Genomic DNA, 21,729 nt, shown 5'->3' with positions numbered 1-21,729 from the left:
TCTTAACTGTTTTGCTACACTAGGCTATTTCTTCACCTTTATGAAAACACTATGAATTGAAATTAGCAAAAATTGTTAAGCGTAGGCCGAGGCAGAAGCAAATGAGCCTACTGGTTTGTTGTGAGTGTGTGCAGTAGGCTGCAGAGGCTGTAAGTACAGTGTGTATGAAAGCAGAGATGTTAGCTCAGATGTGGTCTACAGGAACACTACCATCCCGATGCAACGGTCCGTGACCACTGGATGCGGGAGCCGTGCTTTCCAAGTCAAATCAAGCCGAGCGCAGAGGGGACTGTTGACACTGTCGCGCACACACAGGCTAACGCTGTTATTACTGCACGGCCTACAACTAACACACGCTAACACGAGCTAAAGACTACAACTAACACACGCTAACACAAGCTAACATAAGCTAAAGACTACAACTATAACACATGTTATCGTAACCTAAAGACTACAACTAACACATGCTAACATGAGCTAAAGACTACAACTAACACATGCTAACTCAAACTAACACGAACTTAAGACTTCAACTAACACACGCTAACACACGCTAAAAGCTAATGCCATAGTAAAGGCCATTATGGTTGGGGTGAATCTGTGTTTTTTGATGACAGTATGCATAAGGGTCATGGGTAACCTACTTTACATTGAACATTTCACTAAAGATGCTTAAGACTGGCAGTAGAAGGCCTATGACAAGGAAGTAAACATAAACATAGCATACAGGTAGAATAAATACACTTTTGCATCACAAAATGAATTGTCTTTGGCTTACTTTTGGTCACTGCAAAATACATACATTTTATGACAAATTTACAGTAGCCTACTGTAAATGCTGTAAATTTTGTGCTCAACTTACAATTAACTTAAAACACCAGAACTGTATAAACTTGACGCTGGTTCAAGGTACATTTGACTGTTTTCTTAGCAATTCCAGAGCAATTTTGTCTAAGCACATCTAGAACTACTGGTTAGAACTACTGATCTGAATTTTTTTTTTTGAGTTAATGTCTTGTTTTTCAGTATGCCTGACTGAAATATTTACATTACGTTACTTTTCTATTAAACCTCATATAAGGCAGCGTCATCTCGCCTGCCTTTTGTTAACTCGCATTTGAACGTGCATTGAAGCTACTGCTGCGGCTAACTTCTTCTTTGCCTTCGGTCATAGCACTACTGGAACTATTTATGCTCTGCACACAAGGCCATAACTAACGCTAGCACCTCGCTAACACGTGCTAACAGCTAATGCTAATATCAAAGACAAATGCCTCTCTTATCTGGTCTGTATAAATCTATCTGAATGATTTGTAGACTCACGCGACACCCAGACTAGCCACGGCTCGCCCGTTCGTGCACTCGCTCCTAATTTATTACCTCCTGGAAACGTAGTATTTCTGTAGCGCGTTAGCTAACCTGTCATTTGTGCACTGTGCTGTTCTTTTGTAATGGGGCGGACGGATTTTTCTGTGGCCGAAGCGTGTCTGATTTGGGCCTATATTTGTAGTTGACCGGAGACTCCACCTCACCCCAGGAGGCCGAAGAGAAGCTTTTTCCAACGCAGGCTCCATATTTTGGATTTATGGTGTCGAGCGCACGGGGCATAGCTAAGTCTGAAGTCACCATACCTCACAGGAAGCAACTATTTTTAAAAAGACTGGACCCAATACTATTTTTAGCTTTTTCAAATGTCTATCTTTCAATTATAGTCCAATTGTAGCCTGTATTTTTGTATTCTGGAAATCGTTAATTAAACTTCTCTGACATGTCGGCCCTGGGGTCATGTACTACAGCTCGTCTTTATGCCGAATTTCAGTTGCATTTGAGAACCTTTTTTAAGCAGTTTCTTATATTATAGTGCACACATTGTTCTCGTTTGCGATCTATGCTTTACTTTTACGGCGTACAAATGAGACACAGAATACAAATGAGTTCTATCAAAAGGGTAAGGCCTTGGCTACGCGTACATGTGATTTTTTACACACACACACACACACACAAATATATGTATGTATGTATGTATGTATGTATAATTTTTTATTTTTTTTTTCATATCTGTCAAAAAAATCTGTGATGTTTGCTCTGAGCTTTGCTCTCTTTTCCAAGTATGACGTTTGCATTTTCCCCAACAAATAAATGCATAAATAAACAGTATTTGACATTAGAAGAAATGACCCAATCCAAGATCACATCTTGAATAATTCACCAAGTAAAAGTCCTGGTAGTCTTGGTTCAGTCCTGGTTCAGTCACGGTTTAATCGTTGTTTAGCCTGAGTTCAATCCTGGTTTAGTGTTGGTCTAGTCCTGGTTCGATCCTGGTTTAGGCTCGGTTTATTCTCGGTTCAGTTCTGGTCCTGGTTTATAGTCCTGTTAGTCTTGGTTTAGTCCAGATTTTGTCCTGGTTTAGTCCTGGTTTATAGTCCTGTTAGTCTTGGTTTAGTCTGTGAATCACTGCATGTTGCTTGAGTCTTGTTACCTCCACCATTTAAACACAGATTTGACTGTGTTGTGTTTTTCGAGTCGTGATGGAGCAGCTTTGGCGTGCGCTTCATCGCGGTCGTATGGGCCGGACCAATGCCTCATTAAATCCTATTGTGCTTTCTAATGAATTGTTTCAGTGAGCCGTGACTTGTGGCATCAGGTCTCAGGTCTGGTCCCAGCGCTGCATTTCTTTATGAAAATCAGCTTCCTGCTCATGTAAAACAGGCTCTACGGCACCACCATTATTTTAGCTTCAGTTTACTGTCGGAAAGGAAAATACAGACTTCTGCGGAGCTCGTGTCAAGCAAACCTTTTAATAACATACATTCAATTTCTCTGTGCAACATCGAGAATGGTACACTCCGAACTTTGCCAATTGTTTCATTTCAAACACTGCAAAAACATCATGTCTAAACTTTGTTAAAATTACCTGATTCAAAATCAGAATTAGGATCATGATTGTTTATATCATATGGATTATTTCATTAATTTGTTGCATTTTTGACTAGTTCCAAGATGTTTTAACGCCCATCACCTGCTTGTTTCCATGGAGATGTTGCTTTGCCTGGAATGTTCTGCAGTTCTGTATCAAAATGATTCAAATTACTGGTCAAATTTGTGGAGAGGCAAGCCCGCTGACAGTATGAAATGCCTGTAACTGCATAAGTGCATAATGGGTGTGTGATTCCAGGTAAAGCAACGACATCTCCATGGACACAAAGAAATGGCAGAAATGTTACATATTACAGCTTTTTTAAAATGTATTTATTTATTTATTTTTTATTTCAATGTGTAAGTGCAATTTGCTTACCAAAGTGGAAAATAATTTGACCTGAAATAAAAAGAAACGTGCTGAAACAGTAATATTCTGAATTAAACTCATTTTAACAATTCTAGACAATATTTTTTTGCAGTGAAATGTCCGTCAATGGAGCTTTATAATGTCTTTAAGGCAAATTGCACTTCATTCAACGTACTTGGGTCTAATAAATAAAATCTCGAGCTACAACTGCTTTTAAAGAAGAGGGACCACATTGCAAAACATAAAAATGAGCATACAAATGTACAAAACACAAATTAATATTATCTGCACAAGCACCCTGGAACAGTAATGCATTTCCCCACTTCTCACAATCGAAATTACACATTACCAATTTTTCGCCATCAACATTTGCAGAAGTGCTTTAAAAAAAAAAAAAAAAAATTATAAAAAGTCTTTGGTTTTTAGAATTGTCCTTCAGTTCATAAGAGTTCTCCCTTTAGCTTTCCCTTTGGTCCCAAGTTTGGTCCGGCCAAGTCCTTCATAAAGACGAGCTGAAGGTGACGTACGGAAGCCCGCGGGGGACAATCTCCTGTGAGTTTGCACTGGGTTGGCATGGCATGGATCAGGTCAGTACATTGTGAATAAGTGCTAGTCAATGATGAAAATAAGAATTGCACTTTACGTTTGATGGAACAATGACCTTGTATTTTAGCGTGTGCGTGTTCCCCATTCCACTGTCTGAAATGGCACGATGATTGACATGACTAACAGAGGGATATACAGGTAGTTTTCAGATTCTTCAATATGATTATTTCATAGTCCAAGATGAGGGGCAAGAGCCAGATTTCCCATTTAATTACATTATATTTTGCCATGAAATATCCAAATGGTTAATCCACAAATATAATACCTGATAGTTTCCATTATTTACCAAACTCAAGAACTCAAAGTATTACAACAAAAGTCTGTATTTTAACTCTGTTCATTTGAGCTGCCTCCGTCTGTAATAAATAATATTGACCTATAGAATGTTGTGATGTCCAATGAAACAGAAAAGTAGAATACAAAGTGCACATTGTGAACAAAGAGGGAATTTAGTGAGTTAACGTAGGGGCACGTATGGACAAAAGCAGCCATAGCTGATCATTCCTTATGCGCTATAGTCTTTAGATTTGACATGTGGGAAGCTGTCTGTAGAGTTTACTGTGTTGTTCTCCTTTTATGTTTATTTATTATTCAAGGTGAGACGCTGCAGGCAACACTTTTTTTTTTTTTGGTCAGTTTGGTCTATTAGCCACACGCTTTCATGTGGAAACAACACGATGTTCCACTCTGCACACAAAAAAAGTTATTTAATTATATATTTAATTTACTGAGCTCACATCCATGGTGATATTGCAGTTAGATGTGGGATAATGTAACTTCAGTGGCTGTTTTCTCCAAATGTATTTCCCCACACAGACACAAGGATCAGCCCCTAAAGTAGCATCTACACACACCAAACTTTACAGTCTTGTACTGAACAAGATTTTAATGAAACGTACTCAAGGATTTTTTTTTTTTATATTCCACTCCATGTCTGATTTATTCAAGTTTTAACAAAAATCTTAAGTCAAATCTTATTTATTCAAATGTCCCAAAAATGGCCAACTGGTAGTTTTTAAAGCTTACACCTGATTTTTATACAAAACATGACATGATGAAAACGTGTAATAAATTTTTTCTTTACATTTCTCTGAATAAACTTCAAGGGAGGATTCAAAATGAAATCTCTCAATTCAAGTTTTTTTCCTGTACACCTGCAGCTTCCAACTTAAAGTCTCATTGTGCAAACATGTTTTGTCTTTCCAAACTTTAGTTCAGTTCACAGAATAACATTTCTTTTGCAATGGAACCACTACACACATCTTAAGTCGAATTCGCTCTAAAGATGAACTCACTACTGACAAAAGTCATTACTGTATTTACGTTTTTGCTCAGGACAAATAACATTTCCATCCATTGTTTCACTTGTTCCGCTCTGTCACTCACACACCTGCGCACACAGAACCCACATTTGCATCATTTTTGATACTTGTCATTTTCCTGCTGTATTTTCCGGTAGAAGCGCTGAAATGTCCTCCTCATGGGACAAATTACATTTCTCTTATCTCATTCTAACTCAATTCCCATCACAGATTAGATTATTTTGTCCCACCCCCTGAACTCCATGAGTAGTTTTGCAGGGATCACAAACGCTGTACTACATGATGTAGACCCAGCCCAAAGGGGGTCTCCATCATCACTGGGTTGTATTATTTTGTATGGTTCCACCAACCTCACAGCAGAGAAGTTCAATCTGGAGCAGAACGCCATTTTAAAGCTCAAATTCTCCATTTAAATTTCAAAGTGCCACCACAAGAAAAGTATGTTTTAAAGATCCTATATTACACAAAACTGACTCCTGTGTGCTTTAAACCATATTCTAATGTTGTTCCCTCCTCAAAAACAGACCTGGAGAACACTCTGCTCCACCTTGTGATGTCATGAAATGGTAGTTTTCAAGTGAACAGCTCCTTTTACCTTTAGTTCAGTAGAGATTGGCAATTCCGAGGCTGAAATCTCCCATATGATTCTAGTGAAGGCATGCAGAGTTTCAAAATGCAGTGTAGCACTTTCTGTATCACCACATGACATCACAAGGTGGAACAGAGTGTTTTCAGTTTGAGAAAAGAACTCTAAATCTAAATGTGCAGGATTTGTGTGTTAAACATGTGAATGAAACAAAACACAGCTCCAGGTGTGTGTGTGTGTGATGAGGAAACGACATTAGAACAGAGATCAGACAACAGTGTCATACATAATATGGGCCCTTTAAGTTTTGGGACCCTCTTCAGTTTGGGGCCCTCTTCAGTTTGCCTATACCTAACTGTAGCCGCTCCGGTACCATGCCACGCCAACCCAAACCGCACCACCTGACTTTAGTGCAAACCCGGCCGCGCCCTTGTGTCCTCTAGAGTACGGCGGTGGGGGCCGGGTGGAGGTCCCGAGGGGGGGCCACGCTCTTGAAGGCGATGGGGGCAGTGAGGTCACAGTTGTGGGGAGAGAGCGCACTGCCACTGGGCCCCTGCCATGTGTGGGCGCTCACATAGGCCGAGCTGGTGCCGCTGTACCCCATGTAAGGAGACATTGGGGTGGGAGGGGGGTAGGGAGGGATGCTGCCCGCCGTGACATAACTGTTCACTGTGCTGGGCAAACCACTCGGCGTCTGGAACAGAGAGAGACAGAACGCTTAGCTGCAGGATCACTAGATTATCAAAAAATACACCAAAACTGAACAGAATTTAAACAGTGCTGGAACATAATGAAGTAAAAGTAGTTAAGTACTGGACTTGATGGGGATGGTACAAGCTCGTGCCACAAGATCTCATCAGTCTAAACTGTTTGTGGACGCATAAGAAAAATGATCTGGTGAAGTTTTTTGTGTTGGGGAGTTACAGTATATCTCTAACTGTACTAAAAAGCAGGACTAGAATGGAAACAAAGATATGAAATCAAGTAAATAAAAAAATTGTGAAGCCAAAATTGGAAGTGCTGGAACGTAATGAAGTAAAAGTAGTTAAGTACTGGACTTGATGGGGATGGTACAAGCTCGTGCCACAAGATCTCATCAGTCTAAACTGTTTGTGGACGCATAAGAAAAATGATCTGGTGAAGTTTTTTGTGTTGGGGAGTTACAGTATATCTCTAACTGTACTAAAAAGCAGGACTAGAATGGAAACAAAGATATGAAATCAAGTAAATAAAAAAATTGTGAAGCCAAAATTGGAAACAGAATTGTGAAATGTATGTATTAGGAATTATGTTCAAATCTCATCTTTTCTCCTTCTCGCAGACATAATCTCTTGGTTCTCGTCCCATCCCTTCAGTGTGAATTTTAAGTAAGAAGTTGCAGTAGAAGTTTAACTAATTGTTTTACTTTTACTTCACTACATTTGAGAGCATGTATCTGTAATTTCTACTCCACTACATTTTTCAACAGGACAGAAAAGTAAAAGTATTTTTATTATAGTTTGAGACCTGCTGAAATTATTAAATTATTTTTAACATATTCATAATCTGAGCAAATATATATATATATACAAATAAAAAATAAAAAAAAAAAAATAAAAAATAAATATATATATATATATATATATATATATATATATATATATATATATATATATATATATATATATATATATTACATTTTTCTGTTGAACAAAATTCTAAATCACTACATTTGAACAGGTAAACTTTAATACTTTAGTCTTTTACTTTTACTTGAGTATTTTTTGCCCAGGTCTTTGTATTTACTTACAAAACTGAGTACTTTTTCCACAATTGGATTTAAAATCTTAACTAACCTTTGCGTGTTTTTCTATCATTTGTAATATTGATATGTCAGTTGAAATATAAATGTTATTTAGTGAAATACATGTTAAAGGTGCACTGCGTAACATTTCTGGTGGAGGGTTCACCACCTGCTTGTCTCCATGGAAATGTTATTGCTTTGCTTTGTCTAGAATGTTCCACAGTATAGATTAAACCTACGTACGACGAGGGAGACGAGCAGGTTACAGCACTACACTACATTACAGGTCAGATCTGTGGAGAGGCGCCCCTGCTCACAGAAGGAATGATTGTATTTTTAAATGATAGAAACACCTGTAATGCACAAAAAAGATAAAAATGCTTAATGTCACACCATGGAACATTCCAGGCATTTAACATGTATTTCAGTAAATAACATTAAAATTGCAATCCAATGGCAAAAAGTTAAATTTGAAAACGCAACAACCAATTACAGAAAGCTATGCAAACAGAACAAGATATTAGTAGTTTAAGTTTTTGGTCTATTTATAAGTTATAGGCTTTTGAGGATTTTTAAAAAATATTTTTTTTTTGCCTTGAATATTTAAATGTTATGACACTGGGGCCAATTTTTCACCACGCTGAAATCCACTGATAAAAAAACATAACATGCCGTACAACAAATTCATCATCAGCAGGTCAAAATCTCAATTCATCAAGAAGAAATCCCAATCCCTGTACCTTTCCTCATTTTTATTCTAATTGTACAGTTTTACTCCACCAAACAAATGAAACTACATAAACTACAATTCCCTGCCGTATATTGTTGTACCGTTGTTTTTTTTATTCATAGCAAACTCACATTAAGGCTCGTGTTTCAAAACTCACAATGAAAATGATCATGTATTGTAAGGGATATTATTTATAATTTCAGTTTTACATTTTTTTCTGTTACTAATCGTAACACCAGCACCTTTGCTTTTCTAAATGGTTTTCTATGCACAGCTCAGGGAGTGTGTGGGTCCAAAACATAGTCAGTAGGATCTACATGGGTCTATATAACGTCACCAAAAATATTTGCTTTAACTTCAAATTATTTTGGAGAATTTCAGAATAAAACCATTTCAAAATATGAGGGTGCTACAGTCAAAAAAGTCAAAGTATTTCCTTACAAATTTACTACTACTACTACTACTACTACTACTACTACTACTACTACTACTACTACTACTACTATTTGACAAGCATTACAATGATCATAACATTGTCATATATTACACACTATAAGTCAAAACTCCAGTGTATTTTGTATGTTTTGAAAAGCACATTTTTGGCAGGTAGACATACCTGCACCTCATGGAAAAAATAATGGAAAAAATAATGAAAAAATTGGACCAAACTTCCAGCACTAAAGTCACACGCAGACCAAACGTGAATACAAGCCTCTCTATAAAAAACATATTTCCAATTTTGATCATTTATGCACGCTCACACCCCTCTCACTGCAGTCAATCACGGGATGACACAGCAGATGTTCCGGGAGACTTTTTCACTGGTTTAGTGGTTAGAGGAGGTCCAAAAACAGATGTCATGCAGTTTGAAAAGAAATGGAGAGAGAGAGCGAAAGGAGAGAGAGCGGGACAGAGAGGGAGAGTGATGGAGGAGAACGCAGGGCCACGAGCTCCAATGCACGGTTTGAGGAATTTGCTTTTCAACAGGGAGGCCCTCTCCGGCTCCTGGGTGGTCTACTGTACGACTACTGCTGACGAAAAAATATTACTATGCAAATATCTGGGCTTTTCACTGTCAATACAACACAATGCACAAAACAAATGCAAAAATCCACATGTAGCCGCTGTCAGATTACACTGAGAATATCAGACTTTCTCTTACTATGATTATTCCCCAAAAACTATTATATTGGCAACAATAAATCGGATTTCAAGTGATTTTCTTGGACAAATACAAAACGGCACAAATGTGTGCCACTTTTCATATAAAGATATCACTAAAAGGTTTCAAGGTACCTAAATTAATCAGTATTATCTTAGTAAAAATCCAGAGAAAGTCCCTCTGTATTATTTTTTTTTAAATATGGAAGATATTGTACATTCCAGGTACAAATAGCTTAGACTGGTACACAGGCCTACTGTTGAATTAGTATAAAAGCAAAGCCACCTCTAGGCCTATGCATTATTATTATTATTATTATTATTATTATTATTATTATTATTATTATTATTATTATGTTATTCTTTTATTATTATTACAGGAGATCTGTTGTGGTTTCAGCTCTCAGCTTCAATAGGAAACATATAAGTAGGTCTATAATCAAAATATAAAATAATCTTTGTCTAAACTTTCAGATGACCAAATGATTCACATTACTGTCAATAACTCCCACTACTATCTTTCATTTACTTTATGAAGAACAACTTTATGCAAAAGCGACAATCAAAAGGTTTTGGTACATTTTTATCAATTGTTGAACTCAGATTCAGAAGTGAAATTTGAAAATAGGTTTGAGAAATGTAGTTTAGGTCGTTCCTCGTGTAAGCTCTGGAATTCTTCACTTGTGCTCCATTTGAAGGCACGTGATGAGCGCATTTTTCCCACACTTTCTCATTAACAAAGCCCCACTCTCCCACACAACTTACAGTATGTCCTTTTATTCACAAATAGGAACCACCTTTCTATTAAAATCAGCGCGCAACGACCGCTAACAAGAGCCCAGAAATCCCAGCTGGCACCGACACCTGCCCCTCTCAATGTCAACAACTTTATGCGGATTTACAACGCCCCAATCACCCTGTTATTTCGCCATACATGCTAATTGTGCACCGCAATTTTTGTATGAGCAAACATAGGTTGAAAAGACTACAAAACTGCCTGAGGGAAAAATACATCTCCCAAGAGCTTCTGCGTAAAATGTCACGCAAATCTCAGTAGTAACGACTCGAACTTTGTGTGCGATGCAAAGTGTATTGTAGGTTTATGCAGATTAATAAACACATATTTTTGTAATGTTAGGCCATATATATAAAAAAAAAACATAAACCGTGATTTAATTATGAATAGAATCAAAAAGCGTTACCATCTAATGCAAATAATTAGAGTCAATTGTTCAAATCCGTCGCGGTTGCTTTTCTCACGCATCATCAGTACGTTATGTGAAAGTCAATAGCGTAGTAGCAATCAATAAATATGTTTTCAAATTATATGGTTTTGAAATATAGCGAAAGCAGCAAATGTGGAGCTTTGAAATGCTCGGGAGACTCCTGAAGCGCCTCTGAGCCTGCCCTTGCCCTTTACGCTTCAATCCAACTCAATGAAACCTATTTTACGTGGGATTTTTTACGTTCCATCGTTAGCCCGGGGTATGGACGTCTCCAAAACCGTATTAACTCACCTTAGATGGCCCTGCGCGGGAATATAGCTTGCTTTTATTTTGTGCCAAACGTAAACAAACACACGGAAAGTTTTCTCAGCTTCCAAGAAACAATTAGAAAATCGCTCCAACTCGAGACGCCATATATTTTGACATTTGTAGGCCCATTATTCTCGTTTTGAGCTCCTGTTTAACGGGGTAATTGCGTGACATCTTTTCGTTTTTACGGTGGCTGTGCGTAAATGTGAATAAAGACGGGAGTTGTACAGTTTTTGGGGACAAAGTGGAATTCTTCTTACGTTTTTTTTTTTTTTTTTTTGTTTTTTGATAGGGCGCGTAGACGACTCTAATCCTTTGTTTTTTCACAGTAAATGTAATTTATAGGGCAGTTATTCCTTGTATTAAATGGCTCACTTGTGCTTCTATGGTGGAATGAATGACTATAGGCTAAAAGCGTCTCAGGAACAGAGCAGCGCGCGCCTAATGAACACATGGAGCTAAATTATGCATCAACAAATTAGTGTGTCCAGTTAGAAACAGCGCACAAGGGAGACGCATGCGCAGAGAGCATTCTATACCAAGACAGATTTAAAAATAGAAGGAAGACTGGGTTTCATTTATACACTGATAGGCCAAGACTTGTATTTAGAATGAAAAAAGAAAAAGAAAAACAAATGCCTAATAATAAAAAATGAATACTGAAGAGGTAACGTTACTCTGACGTTACTCTGACAGAGCAGCTTTGTAGATAGCCTCAGTAGCTGCCCCAGTCAACCCATAAATATGAAATGAGAAAACGTGTTTTGATAAAGCCCATATTGTCTATCTCTTCAATTCTATTTGAGGAATTTAGGGTTATACATCTTGTTGGAAAAGCGTCACAAAGTGATGTAGATATAATGGAAACTTATTGAATTCTATAGGCCTTGATCCTCAAATGCCTTTTCAATTCAAACAATAAAAGCGTTGCGTAATCCTTTCATTTTGGCTCGCTGCTTTTCACTTCACCTCTTCTAGAATTTCTTTAAGCTTTGAGTCCAGTCCAATTTCAAACGCATCAAAATCACTCTCCAATGTGTTCAAAAAGTGTTAGAAAATACAGTATCAGGGCCTAGTCACACACGCATACGTGCACATTCACAGCCATTATGAGCTTTGTGAGCTGCTGGCAAAGCTGAAAACAGACATTACTCTCGCCTTTTAGGCCCTGCCAAGAGCCAAAACGCAATAATGGAGCGTGCTGTGAGCCAAGGTGAAGATAAGCCTTATCTGGAACTATTGTGTGGCGTGCGTAAAGATAACTCTCAGAGTGTATTAAATAAATGATCATATATTCTTTAATTCTTTACCTGGGCGTATTTTGCTTCTGGTTCTAAATGCGGTTTATCCACGCCATTGATTAGCGGCGAACAGGCTGCGGCTGCGGAGAAATTAGTCCTGTTAATAGCGCTCCATTCTTCTAGTTTGGCGCAGGGAAAGGATGGACTGTCGCTAACTGGGAGGGCATAAAAAGAGAGAAGAGACAGAAGACAGAAAAGAAGTGATCAGAATTCAGCGGGTAATAGGATCATGCATCTACCACAAAAGCCTTGTTCAGCAGCGGCCGCTCGGCGTTCGACGTGACAGGTCATTTGTCATTTTACGCACGGGCTGCAGTCACGTGACGCACGGACTGTGGGGTCTGGAAACTCGCGGGACGCACACACACGTAGGCCGTTTTGAAATATGACCCGGATCAACTTTACAAATCATCCATTTTGAATCAAGGCCCTGCGCTTTGTTTAAGTGAAGAGAAAGTCTGTCTCCCTTTACAAACACTTTAATCTTGTTATTGTTTTGACTCTGTTTTTGGTCCAGAACATAATGACCCTAATACAATAATAAGTAAATGCTTGGATAGGACTGATACAAGTATAACGTGAAGACAAAAGCACTAACCCTGTGGTATTAATAGGCCATAAATAGAATTATTTTGTAGACAATAACAATATCTGAAATTGCCCGTATTGCTTCAAATTTACCATTTTTGAATTTCATTATGGCTTATTTTTTATGTATTTATTTTGGGACTTATTAGATACGCCACATAACTTTCTTTATTCTAACATGGAAAGAAATTGCCAATTTTTTATGTTTCCTTTTAAGCTCTGTTCCCCCATGCAGGCTCACACGTGCTATCCACTTTCTTTTCTTATGCTCACCAATTCCCCATTAATACTGAGTCATAGCAAATTATAATATATTACTTTGAAATTGTTTTAAGAGCTGTACGTGTGCACGGTGTATCAGCCAGTAGCCTGTAGTTGTAGTGTTCTTTGTATTTTGAAATCAGTCCGTGCGTAAAACTACATCTCCTCTTCCTTGGCGACCTCACGCAAAATGACCAAAGCGTGTCTAATGCGCATGTGTGTCGTGTTTCCATCCCTGTGTTCCCTGTCAATCTGCATTAATCCGTACATTTATTTTAGTGGGATCATCGTGAGGAGTCAGGCCGGGTCCTGTGATGGTGCAAATGAGTTATCGCGTTACTTCAAGCCCGAAAATAAAGACCGCCACAAAACATCTGCTAATCATTTGGTTATGCATAAATTGTTTAGAAACGCGGCACATTTCCCCACTCCTCCATCTTTGTATTTTTTAGGAACAGTCCGTGAATCATGACGGCTACAGGAGTCGTATTAGCCCCGAGTGGACTGACGAGCGCTTCCAAATCCCTCTCACAACACCAAGCCGGCCATTAACACAGATTTATACCGGCTCTTGTTACACTATTTCCAAAACAGAGCGCAGGGCGAGCCAACGTCTCCCTCACGGCCTTCACCTGCCTCTGTATACACAAGTCTGACACGCAAACTCCTGCCTCCAATCCTCTACAAACGTGGCATATACTCGTATTTACAGAGATTATTTATTTAGAAGTATCGTACACGTATACGCTTGTGTTTCAATTGCAGCTATACACAAGGCTATATCATGTCATTTATATGGTGTGTGTGTGTCCTGCCTTTGGTTATGTTTTGGTTGTACATTCTTTGAAAAGCTCTGTAAAATAACAAAAAAAAAAAAAAAAAAAAAAAAAAAAAAAAGTAATAGTGAGTAAAGTTTAATAAAAAAAACTGTATAGCTCGGCACGTCTTCCTTTCTATGACGCAGAGATGGACACGTTTGGCGACCTTTGTTGACGGAACCACCAAACTCTGTGAAAACTCCACTTGCTGAGAGTCGAGAAATAATTGCATAGAAAATAAATGCCTGCAAATGAGTTTGTTTTAGTTTTTCCAAATGGGTTTTTGTAGAAGACACGGGCACACACACCACACGTCCAAAGTGCTTTGTACGTAATCCGCGCTGTTCAAACGACATTTCAAACGGGAGCAGACGCCGTTAATTGATCGTTACTGATTTTTCTTTTGCTATTTCCAATATTTCTAGAAAACTATCAAAACATACACGGGTGGTAGTTGAAATACTGCGGTCTAATTTCTAGTTAAAATAGTTTCTTTTCACAATGCAGCATCGTAACAGTGTGAAGACGCGAGACTCCATTTTAAATATTGCGCATATTCAAATGCAGAGTCAAATTGGGGATTATTTTTACCACCGGTTTGTCAAAGTAAAGTATGCATATTTCCTTTAAAATGTCCAATCCGTGACGCATCTGGGACGTAACAAACGTAATGCCAAAAAGATAGAGAAATGAGATGTATTCTGATCCCCGCGTACGCACAGCCATTTACAATATAATCCTGTACAGTGTGCACAGTCATCTGCTTTTTACGCACAAACGCTACGGAGGTATTTTTACTCTATTGTGAAATGCGGCTTTCCCTTTGCTGGCCCCACATCGACAAAGCCCCAGACTCACTGTAACCTCCGGCCAAAACTATCACTTAATATTTGAAATCTTTAGAAGTCTCCTTAAATACCCGTTCTTTCTTCTCCTTTACAGAATACATAAGCACGAGCCTGTGTATCTGTGTTTGTGTTTACAGTATTGTATTCATCAGGCACATTCTGGCTTTATCTGCTTTGTAATCTGATTTTTCACTGCGTGTTTATATTGGCCCGCTGTTCTTGACCTGGAACACAACTACACAACACTGGAATTTCCCCACTGTGAGACAAATAAAAGTTCTCTAATCTTATCTTTTTGGCGAATGTTGAGTTAAATTGGACTTTCTTCGGGTGTAGTGTGTTTATGCATCGGGGTTCTTCTTGGCTCGTTTCCCTCTAAACTGTTACGCAAGGCGCCTGATAAATGGCCTAAATATTGAAAGCAAATCCCGCGCGTCCAGTTCCACCGCTCCCCCAGAGTCACAAGTCTATGCTTTGGAAACAAGAAGAGTACAGAACGGTCTCCCAACATCCGCTGCGTAATTCCACGTGCTCCCGCTCGCCATCTGTTTCTGCGCTAACCTCTGCGCCACTATCAGCGGCGCGGGTCAAATGGCACTTAACTCCGCGCGGGCCTCTGACTTAAGCACGTCCCAAATGGACTCTTTACTGGGGCCTATTAGATCAGCCGGGTCAGGACTAAAGACTGTCACGTGAGGCACACACACACACACACACACACACACACACCTGATGATACTACTGTACGAACAGGGTCTCTGTAGCTTTGGAAATGTAAATGTTTAAATTTAGAGAGTAGGCTTTAACAACTAAAACAAACTGATTATTGCTCTCAAAATATGAGACTCATTTTGTAGTTTTAAATAAATTCAACTCAAATAAAGGAAATAAAAAACACTGAAGCATAAAACTGCAGTTTAGTTTAGTGTGTGTATGTGTAAGTGTGTGTAGCTGACATTAAATTGTCTTTTGAATATATATATATATATATATATATATATATATATATATATATATATATATATATATATATATATATATATATATATATATATATAATTCTTAACAGTGGCGTAAGCATTTAGTCTGTGTTAGTTATTCCTTAATTTGTTTAAAATGTAAAATAAACATTTCATTCTAAAAATGATGCATTTGATGCATTTTACACTTTTACCAGAATTGAGCACTATTATTTTTGGAGCGCCATAAAACCTGCTCATGTGTGTGTAAGTCCACAGAGGGACCGGGCCCTGCGCCATGGAGCGCGTGAGGTGCTTACTTTGCTGCTCGGTGATGGAGCGGATGCCCAGAATGTCAGTGACGGAGTGCGACGAGGGCCATATCCGATGCATGGCCATGTGTCCGGGCAGCGCCGCCATGCCCGGGGGAGTGGGCACTTTGGAGCTGGGGTACGAGTACAAGTGGTTGTAGGGCAGCGCGGGCTGCGGGGGCGGGTGAGAGGGCTTCCCCGTCTCGTAGTGACTCTGCTGGGACAGGTTTCCAATCTTGTTGCGCAGGATGCGGCTGATGGAGCTCACGGACGGGAGGTTGAACTTGTCACAAACGCCGTCCGCGAGCAGCCGGTCCCGGATCTCCCAGGCGAAAATCCCCGGGTCCCGCTGTTTGTACGTCCGTATATGTTTGACCACGGTGGGGGTGGTCACGCGGGGCTTACTGCCCCCGATGGCCCCGGGAAGGATGGAGCCCGTCTCGTTGTACCGCGCGAGGATTTTACTGACGCAGCCGTGGGACACGCGCAGCTGGCGGCTGATGTCACACGGGCGGATGCCGAGCTGCGCCAGCTCCACGATGCGCAGCCGGATGGCGTTGGGCAGCGGCCTGCCGTTCACAAACACCCCGCCGAGCTGATTCACCTCCCCAAAGGCTGGCTCTGAGAACAGACAGGGAGAGAGTCAAAGCGGAGGCCTGTGGCCTAATATTTCCCTCAGTGAGAATAAAGTGTGTGTGAATGCGCCACGCTGTGCGTAAACGGGCCTTTGTGTTATTCAATATTCACAAAGTGTTAAGAATAAAATGAACTGCCCCTTTAACAAACACTGTGTTAGGCCTTTAATAATCCTAATTGTTATTAGCTGTAGTAGATGGCTATCGGCTCAACCACACTCTCCAGCGCAGTAAAGAGGCGCACGGTGACAGCGCGCACGTCAAACACACGCAGTGTGTGAACGCTCCTCACACACACACACACACACACACACCCACACACACACACACACACACACACACACACACACACACACACACACACACACACACACACACACACACACACACACACACACACACACACACACTCCTGTGTTACAACTACAGGCCTATAGTTCCAGATATAATCCTATAAGGCCTATAGCGCCAGTGCTGCTGTGTGTGCAGTGTGTGCAGTGTGTGTAGTGTGTGTAGTGTGTAGTGTGTAGTGTGTGTAGTGTATTTAAAATCTCACAGTTTAAAGCACGACATTAGGTACAGTCACATAAGCGCGCTGCTGCTCTGGCCGCGGAACAGCAAAGATGAAACACAAGAGAGATTCCTCGGGAAATACGGGACACAATGTGGCGTCATTTTGGACTAAACTTCTATCAAAGTCTCTCATGAGGAAAACTTTCTTCCCGCAGCTTTCCAACTTGTCATCATAGAATTTTCTGTGTCAAACTCTGGAAAACGCGACGTAAAATGCCAATGAAACGGTTATTCAGGACGTCACGGCTGTCAAACAGACACTGCACAAACTCCATTCAAGGAAAATATCCTCCTATAAAAGTGTGCTTTGTATGGCAGGCCTTGTTTTGGACTCGGGACGTGTAAAAATATATAAAAGTGTGAACTCAGTCCACTTTGAATCAAGCGCGTGCACGCTCTGAGGCCTGCTCTGCCAGCCCCAGCCCAGGAAATACTTCTGTTATGTGGCGTGACAGTTCGAATAGGCTCGTAAAACTCGGGTTCAAATCAATTTGGTTATTCCATCAACCAAAGTACTCCACTCAGAGAATCCTCCGTGATTTGGTTTATTTGTTATGCATGTTATAAAAGGGAAATAACCACGCCTCAGGCAATTAAATCTATCATTTATTAGCATTAATATAAACATTTGTCAAATGAAACGGGACCTCTGCACAGAATGCTCGTGCAGTCTGCTGAGATAAATATGATATCAGATCTGTATTGTCAGTAATAATGGGGTTAGCGTGGACATTATGGGCACTGTCAAAGTCATAGGAAACGACTTTATTTTTAATGTGTCGCATTAAAGCCGTAAGAGCCCGTGCACTTTTATAATATTTAAACAGTCATGTGTTAAAGTTTATTAAAAGGCAAAGCCTCGCTAGATTCTACACTTTTCGCTTTAAGTTTCCTGTTTTGGACGCGAGTGCAGATGACAATTCGCTAACACTTGAGCTGTTCGGCTCCGTGCGGATCCCGTGCGTAAACGAAGCTTGTGCTGGTTGAACGTATCGCTCTTGTGTCTTTGACCGACAGCGTTACGACCTAAAAACTTGAGTTATAATAGCGAAGTGAAGTAGCTGTGCCAAACGCTGCGCCTCGCCGTGTTACCGCTCACTCCATCCCAGTCCCATAAAAACCCCTGTTCCAAAAACGCGCACTCACCCATCGTGTTAAAGCCGCAAATCAAGAGCGCGATGTCCGCTGTGTGCCTCCTCCGTGCGTCCTGCTGAGCGTCCAGTGTGTCCAAAGTCCAGGGCAGCGTCTAACCAGACTGGGGAAGTGCGCCAGACTGGAAAACTGCGCCACAATGGGAAACTCCGCAGCGTGGAGAAACAAGAGGGACTAGATTTTCGGTGTGTAGTCTGAAGCGGCGGAGACAGACTTAACGTTTCAATCTGGGGAAGCGGGAGGCAGGGCTAACCGCGCTACAGCCAATCACACCCGTAGTTTTCATAGCTCTTTGGCGCCATTGGTGTAAAAGTTTGACATGACAGATATCCAGGCTGCCCTCCTCCTCTTCATTCTGTGTCTTCTACACAGACAGAGAAACCTGGATGTGCCAAATTTGCTTTCTGACCCGTGAGATAAAGACAAAACGCGTATCACCACGGGTACCTCACGCACACGCATCCAGTGGCCGAGATGCGTGTGACAAGCTTATTCAAAATGTTTTTTTTTTCATTAACTTCCAGTTCATGCACAAATCCTACTTTCAGTACAGTTTCTTCTAGTAATCTACACTACCTTCCATTTTTAAAGTGCATAGAACAGGCTTTCATGTTTTAAATGATGACTTGTTTGGTGGATGGGACTTGTAGTAAATCTGTATCGTAGTTTTACATCAGTTAAGTCGCAGTTTGTGAAGGAAGTAGTAGAGTTCTACACTGACCCCTGTGCCTGTGTCATCAACGCTGAAAATTCCAGAAAGCAGTGACAATTTACGCACACGGGGGCACTTTCTTCCAGATGAACTATTCCAACTGACAAATAAATGTGTTATCTTTTTTGTATCAGTCTAATCATAACTGTTGAACCATCTGGACAATTACTGGCCCTTTTTAATATTGTCGTTGCTAAGAAACAGTTATGGAAACACCTCTACTTACGTCGCATCTGCTTCCTGTGTCTAACTGAGGAGTCAAATGATCACCTTGACCAAAATTACAAAACACAAATTTGTGAAGACTTCAGTTTAAAAAAAAGGTTATAACTATATTAACTGTTTTAGTGAAATCACTAGTCTAACTTGTTACATGCCCGTTAAACGCACCATTTTCACGTTTTAAAGTGCAGGTACCGCGGGTTTTCCCAGTCAAAGTGGAAGTGTCAGGCTTTCCGCGCCACTGCAGCAGCCCCTTCATCTTTAAACGGCGTCATTAGTGAAATGGGACATGAACCAGTGCGTTTGACGGATGCGATCCGCGGCCTCATATTTGCGTGTTGTCCATCAGCGTCAACATTAAGTGGATGAACTTTACCATTTCTTATTAACGCGTAATTATGACTGTGGAATGGTTTTAGGTGCACGCCAGAGCAAAAGCGTACCAAAGTAGGCCTGTACATTTCGATAGCTGGAACGAAATGGCCTATTAACCATTATAATTTTAACTCTAATCAAACACTTGAGTTTGATCGTGGTTACGCACAGTTTGTTTTGTTGATGCGTAATATATTCACATTTTACACACATTATTTTCAAACTTTAATTGCTGACTTGACTTTTTTCATTCATTAAATACAGTTTGGGAGTGTGTGTGCAGCCTTTGTCTCGCTTTCTCTGTTCACTCTAGTAGAATGCACCGGTCATGTGCCTATACCTGCATCTTTTATCACTAACTTCATTTCAGACCTTCATTCACGATTGAATAACAAGAAGAGTTTCTAGTACGAGAACACACGAGATACAAACCTGTTTCATAACTTGTGGTCAGCTTTGCTTCTTCTCGCTCGTCCCTCTGTCAGGGTGAAAAATGTTTACCCTTTTTTTTCTCTTGTGTCATATTTTTAAAGGGGGCCACGACGCGTCACTTAAACGGCTACGCATGCGTGTGTTCTTCTGAGTGATTAGGAGTAATGCTGAAAAGCGGCGGTGACACTAAACTCGGGCCGTTTCCCATCAGGCAAAGTCATTTACGTTTTCATTTGGATCAACACGTTTGAATGACTAGAAAACTGGAAAACGAGAGTGACTGATTAGAGATGTATAACTGATTTGATTGCGTTTAGAACGACTTCTGTAGTGGGTTAATTTGGTGCGTATTTTAGGGTTTTACGCGTGTGTTTAAGTCATGGAGCTATAGGTTTATCCTGGTGGTAGAAATAACTGAGCACAAACGGTGCAGAAACAGAGTTCTGTAAACGTGGTACCGACGGCTCCTCTCTCTCTCCCAGTAACTCAAACGAGCGGAGACCGTTTGAGCTTTTCTCAGTGCTGGACATGTCTGTGTGTCTTCACTTATTCACATTTATCACACTACAAATGCATTTTTATTTAGGATATTTTCCTTTTATTTATAGTAATACAATTTAAAATTTTCACGTGTGACTGGTGTAGGCTCCTCTGCTCTTTTAGTCGGTTTACTTTTCAGAATAACATCATTAATAACGTGATATATAATTTACACACAAAACAAAGTATCTTCTTTATAAAAAAGTTCTTTATTATTGTTCAATTTTCCCTCAATGTGTGTTTTTTTCTTTCTATTTTTCTTTCTTTCTTTTTTTTTAATTCTGATTTTGTGCTGTAAAACAAAAACACTGGAGGATTAATGGGACAGGCCACAGTGGACGCGGATTCGTGTATGCAAGTCATAGGAGAAAGTGCATTCCTAAAAGTTGACGTTCGGGTGTCATCCGTGATAAGTAATTATAGGTCAGTGGAGTAATTATCATGCTAGTGGAAAGAAATAATTATACGTGATTTTGTAGTTATGTTTTCAAGCTGTTATTAACCAATTACCATGTTTTGATTGTGGCAAAGCACGTCTCATTTTTTTTTAGAAACTAGAGATGAACTGTTCGCCTATTCAAAGTCATTTCATTTATTTTAGCTGTGTTTTTGTGTGTGTTTAAGTATTAGTCACTATTGGCTAATGGAGCCGGTGTTCGCCGGAGTATTTATTGTTCAATAGTGGACCGTAGCTCCCACACATAGTAGCGTACACAAATAATCGTGTCACGTCAACGCTTTCTTCCGTTTCTTTGGTTTAAAAATAATCGACTGTTTGTGTTTATCCACTCCTCACATCACAGGAGAGGGCTGCATTAGCGCCATTACGCACGGTACCATTAGAATAACATTGCGTCATGCGTCCAAATGAATGCCCGCGTCTCCAGCTGCGGATGATGTGATTATTACAGCGAAAATGGATCTGTTTTTATTGCTACAATGAGCCTTTTAGTGGACTCTTATTTATTTATAGAACTGGGCAAGAAATTAAAC

The 21,729-nt window shown here is 39.9% G+C and overlaps 1 protein-coding gene across 2 annotated transcripts; it reads right to left on the bottom strand.

Annotated features, from left to right (window-relative positions):
- Positions 1–4,228: 4,228 nt before the first annotated feature.
- On the bottom strand, positions 4,229–18,633 carry pax9 (paired box 9). Of its 2 annotated transcripts, XM_020920539.2 has the most exons (4): positions 18,450–18,633; positions 16,105–16,716; positions 12,320–12,465; positions 4,229–6,494 (listed from the first exon to the last, which is right to left on the bottom strand). In XM_020920539.2, the coding sequence occupies exons 1-4, from the start codon at positions 18,451–18,453 to the stop codon at positions 6,240–6,242; spliced, it is 1,017 nt and encodes a 338-aa protein (XP_020776198.1). In that variant the 5' UTR covers positions 18,454–18,633; the 3' UTR covers positions 4,229–6,239. The 2 variants fall into 2 exon arrangements, with proteins under 2 accessions (XP_020776198.1, XP_020776199.1); XM_020920540.2 differs by lacking the exon at positions 12,320–12,465 and having other exon boundaries at positions 6,235–6,494.
- Between the last annotated feature and the right edge of the window lie 3,096 nt (positions 18,634–21,729).

Source organism: Boleophthalmus pectinirostris, unplaced genomic scaffold (assembly GCF_026225935.1).
Source record: "Boleophthalmus pectinirostris isolate CB_2022bp ecotype Guang Dong unplaced genomic scaffold, ASM2622593v1 HiC_scaffold_10, whole genome shotgun sequence".
Lineage (NCBI taxonomy): Eukaryota > Metazoa > Chordata > Actinopteri > Gobiiformes > Gobiidae > Boleophthalmus > Boleophthalmus pectinirostris.
This window is presented reverse-complemented; position numbering and strand designations above follow the sequence as displayed.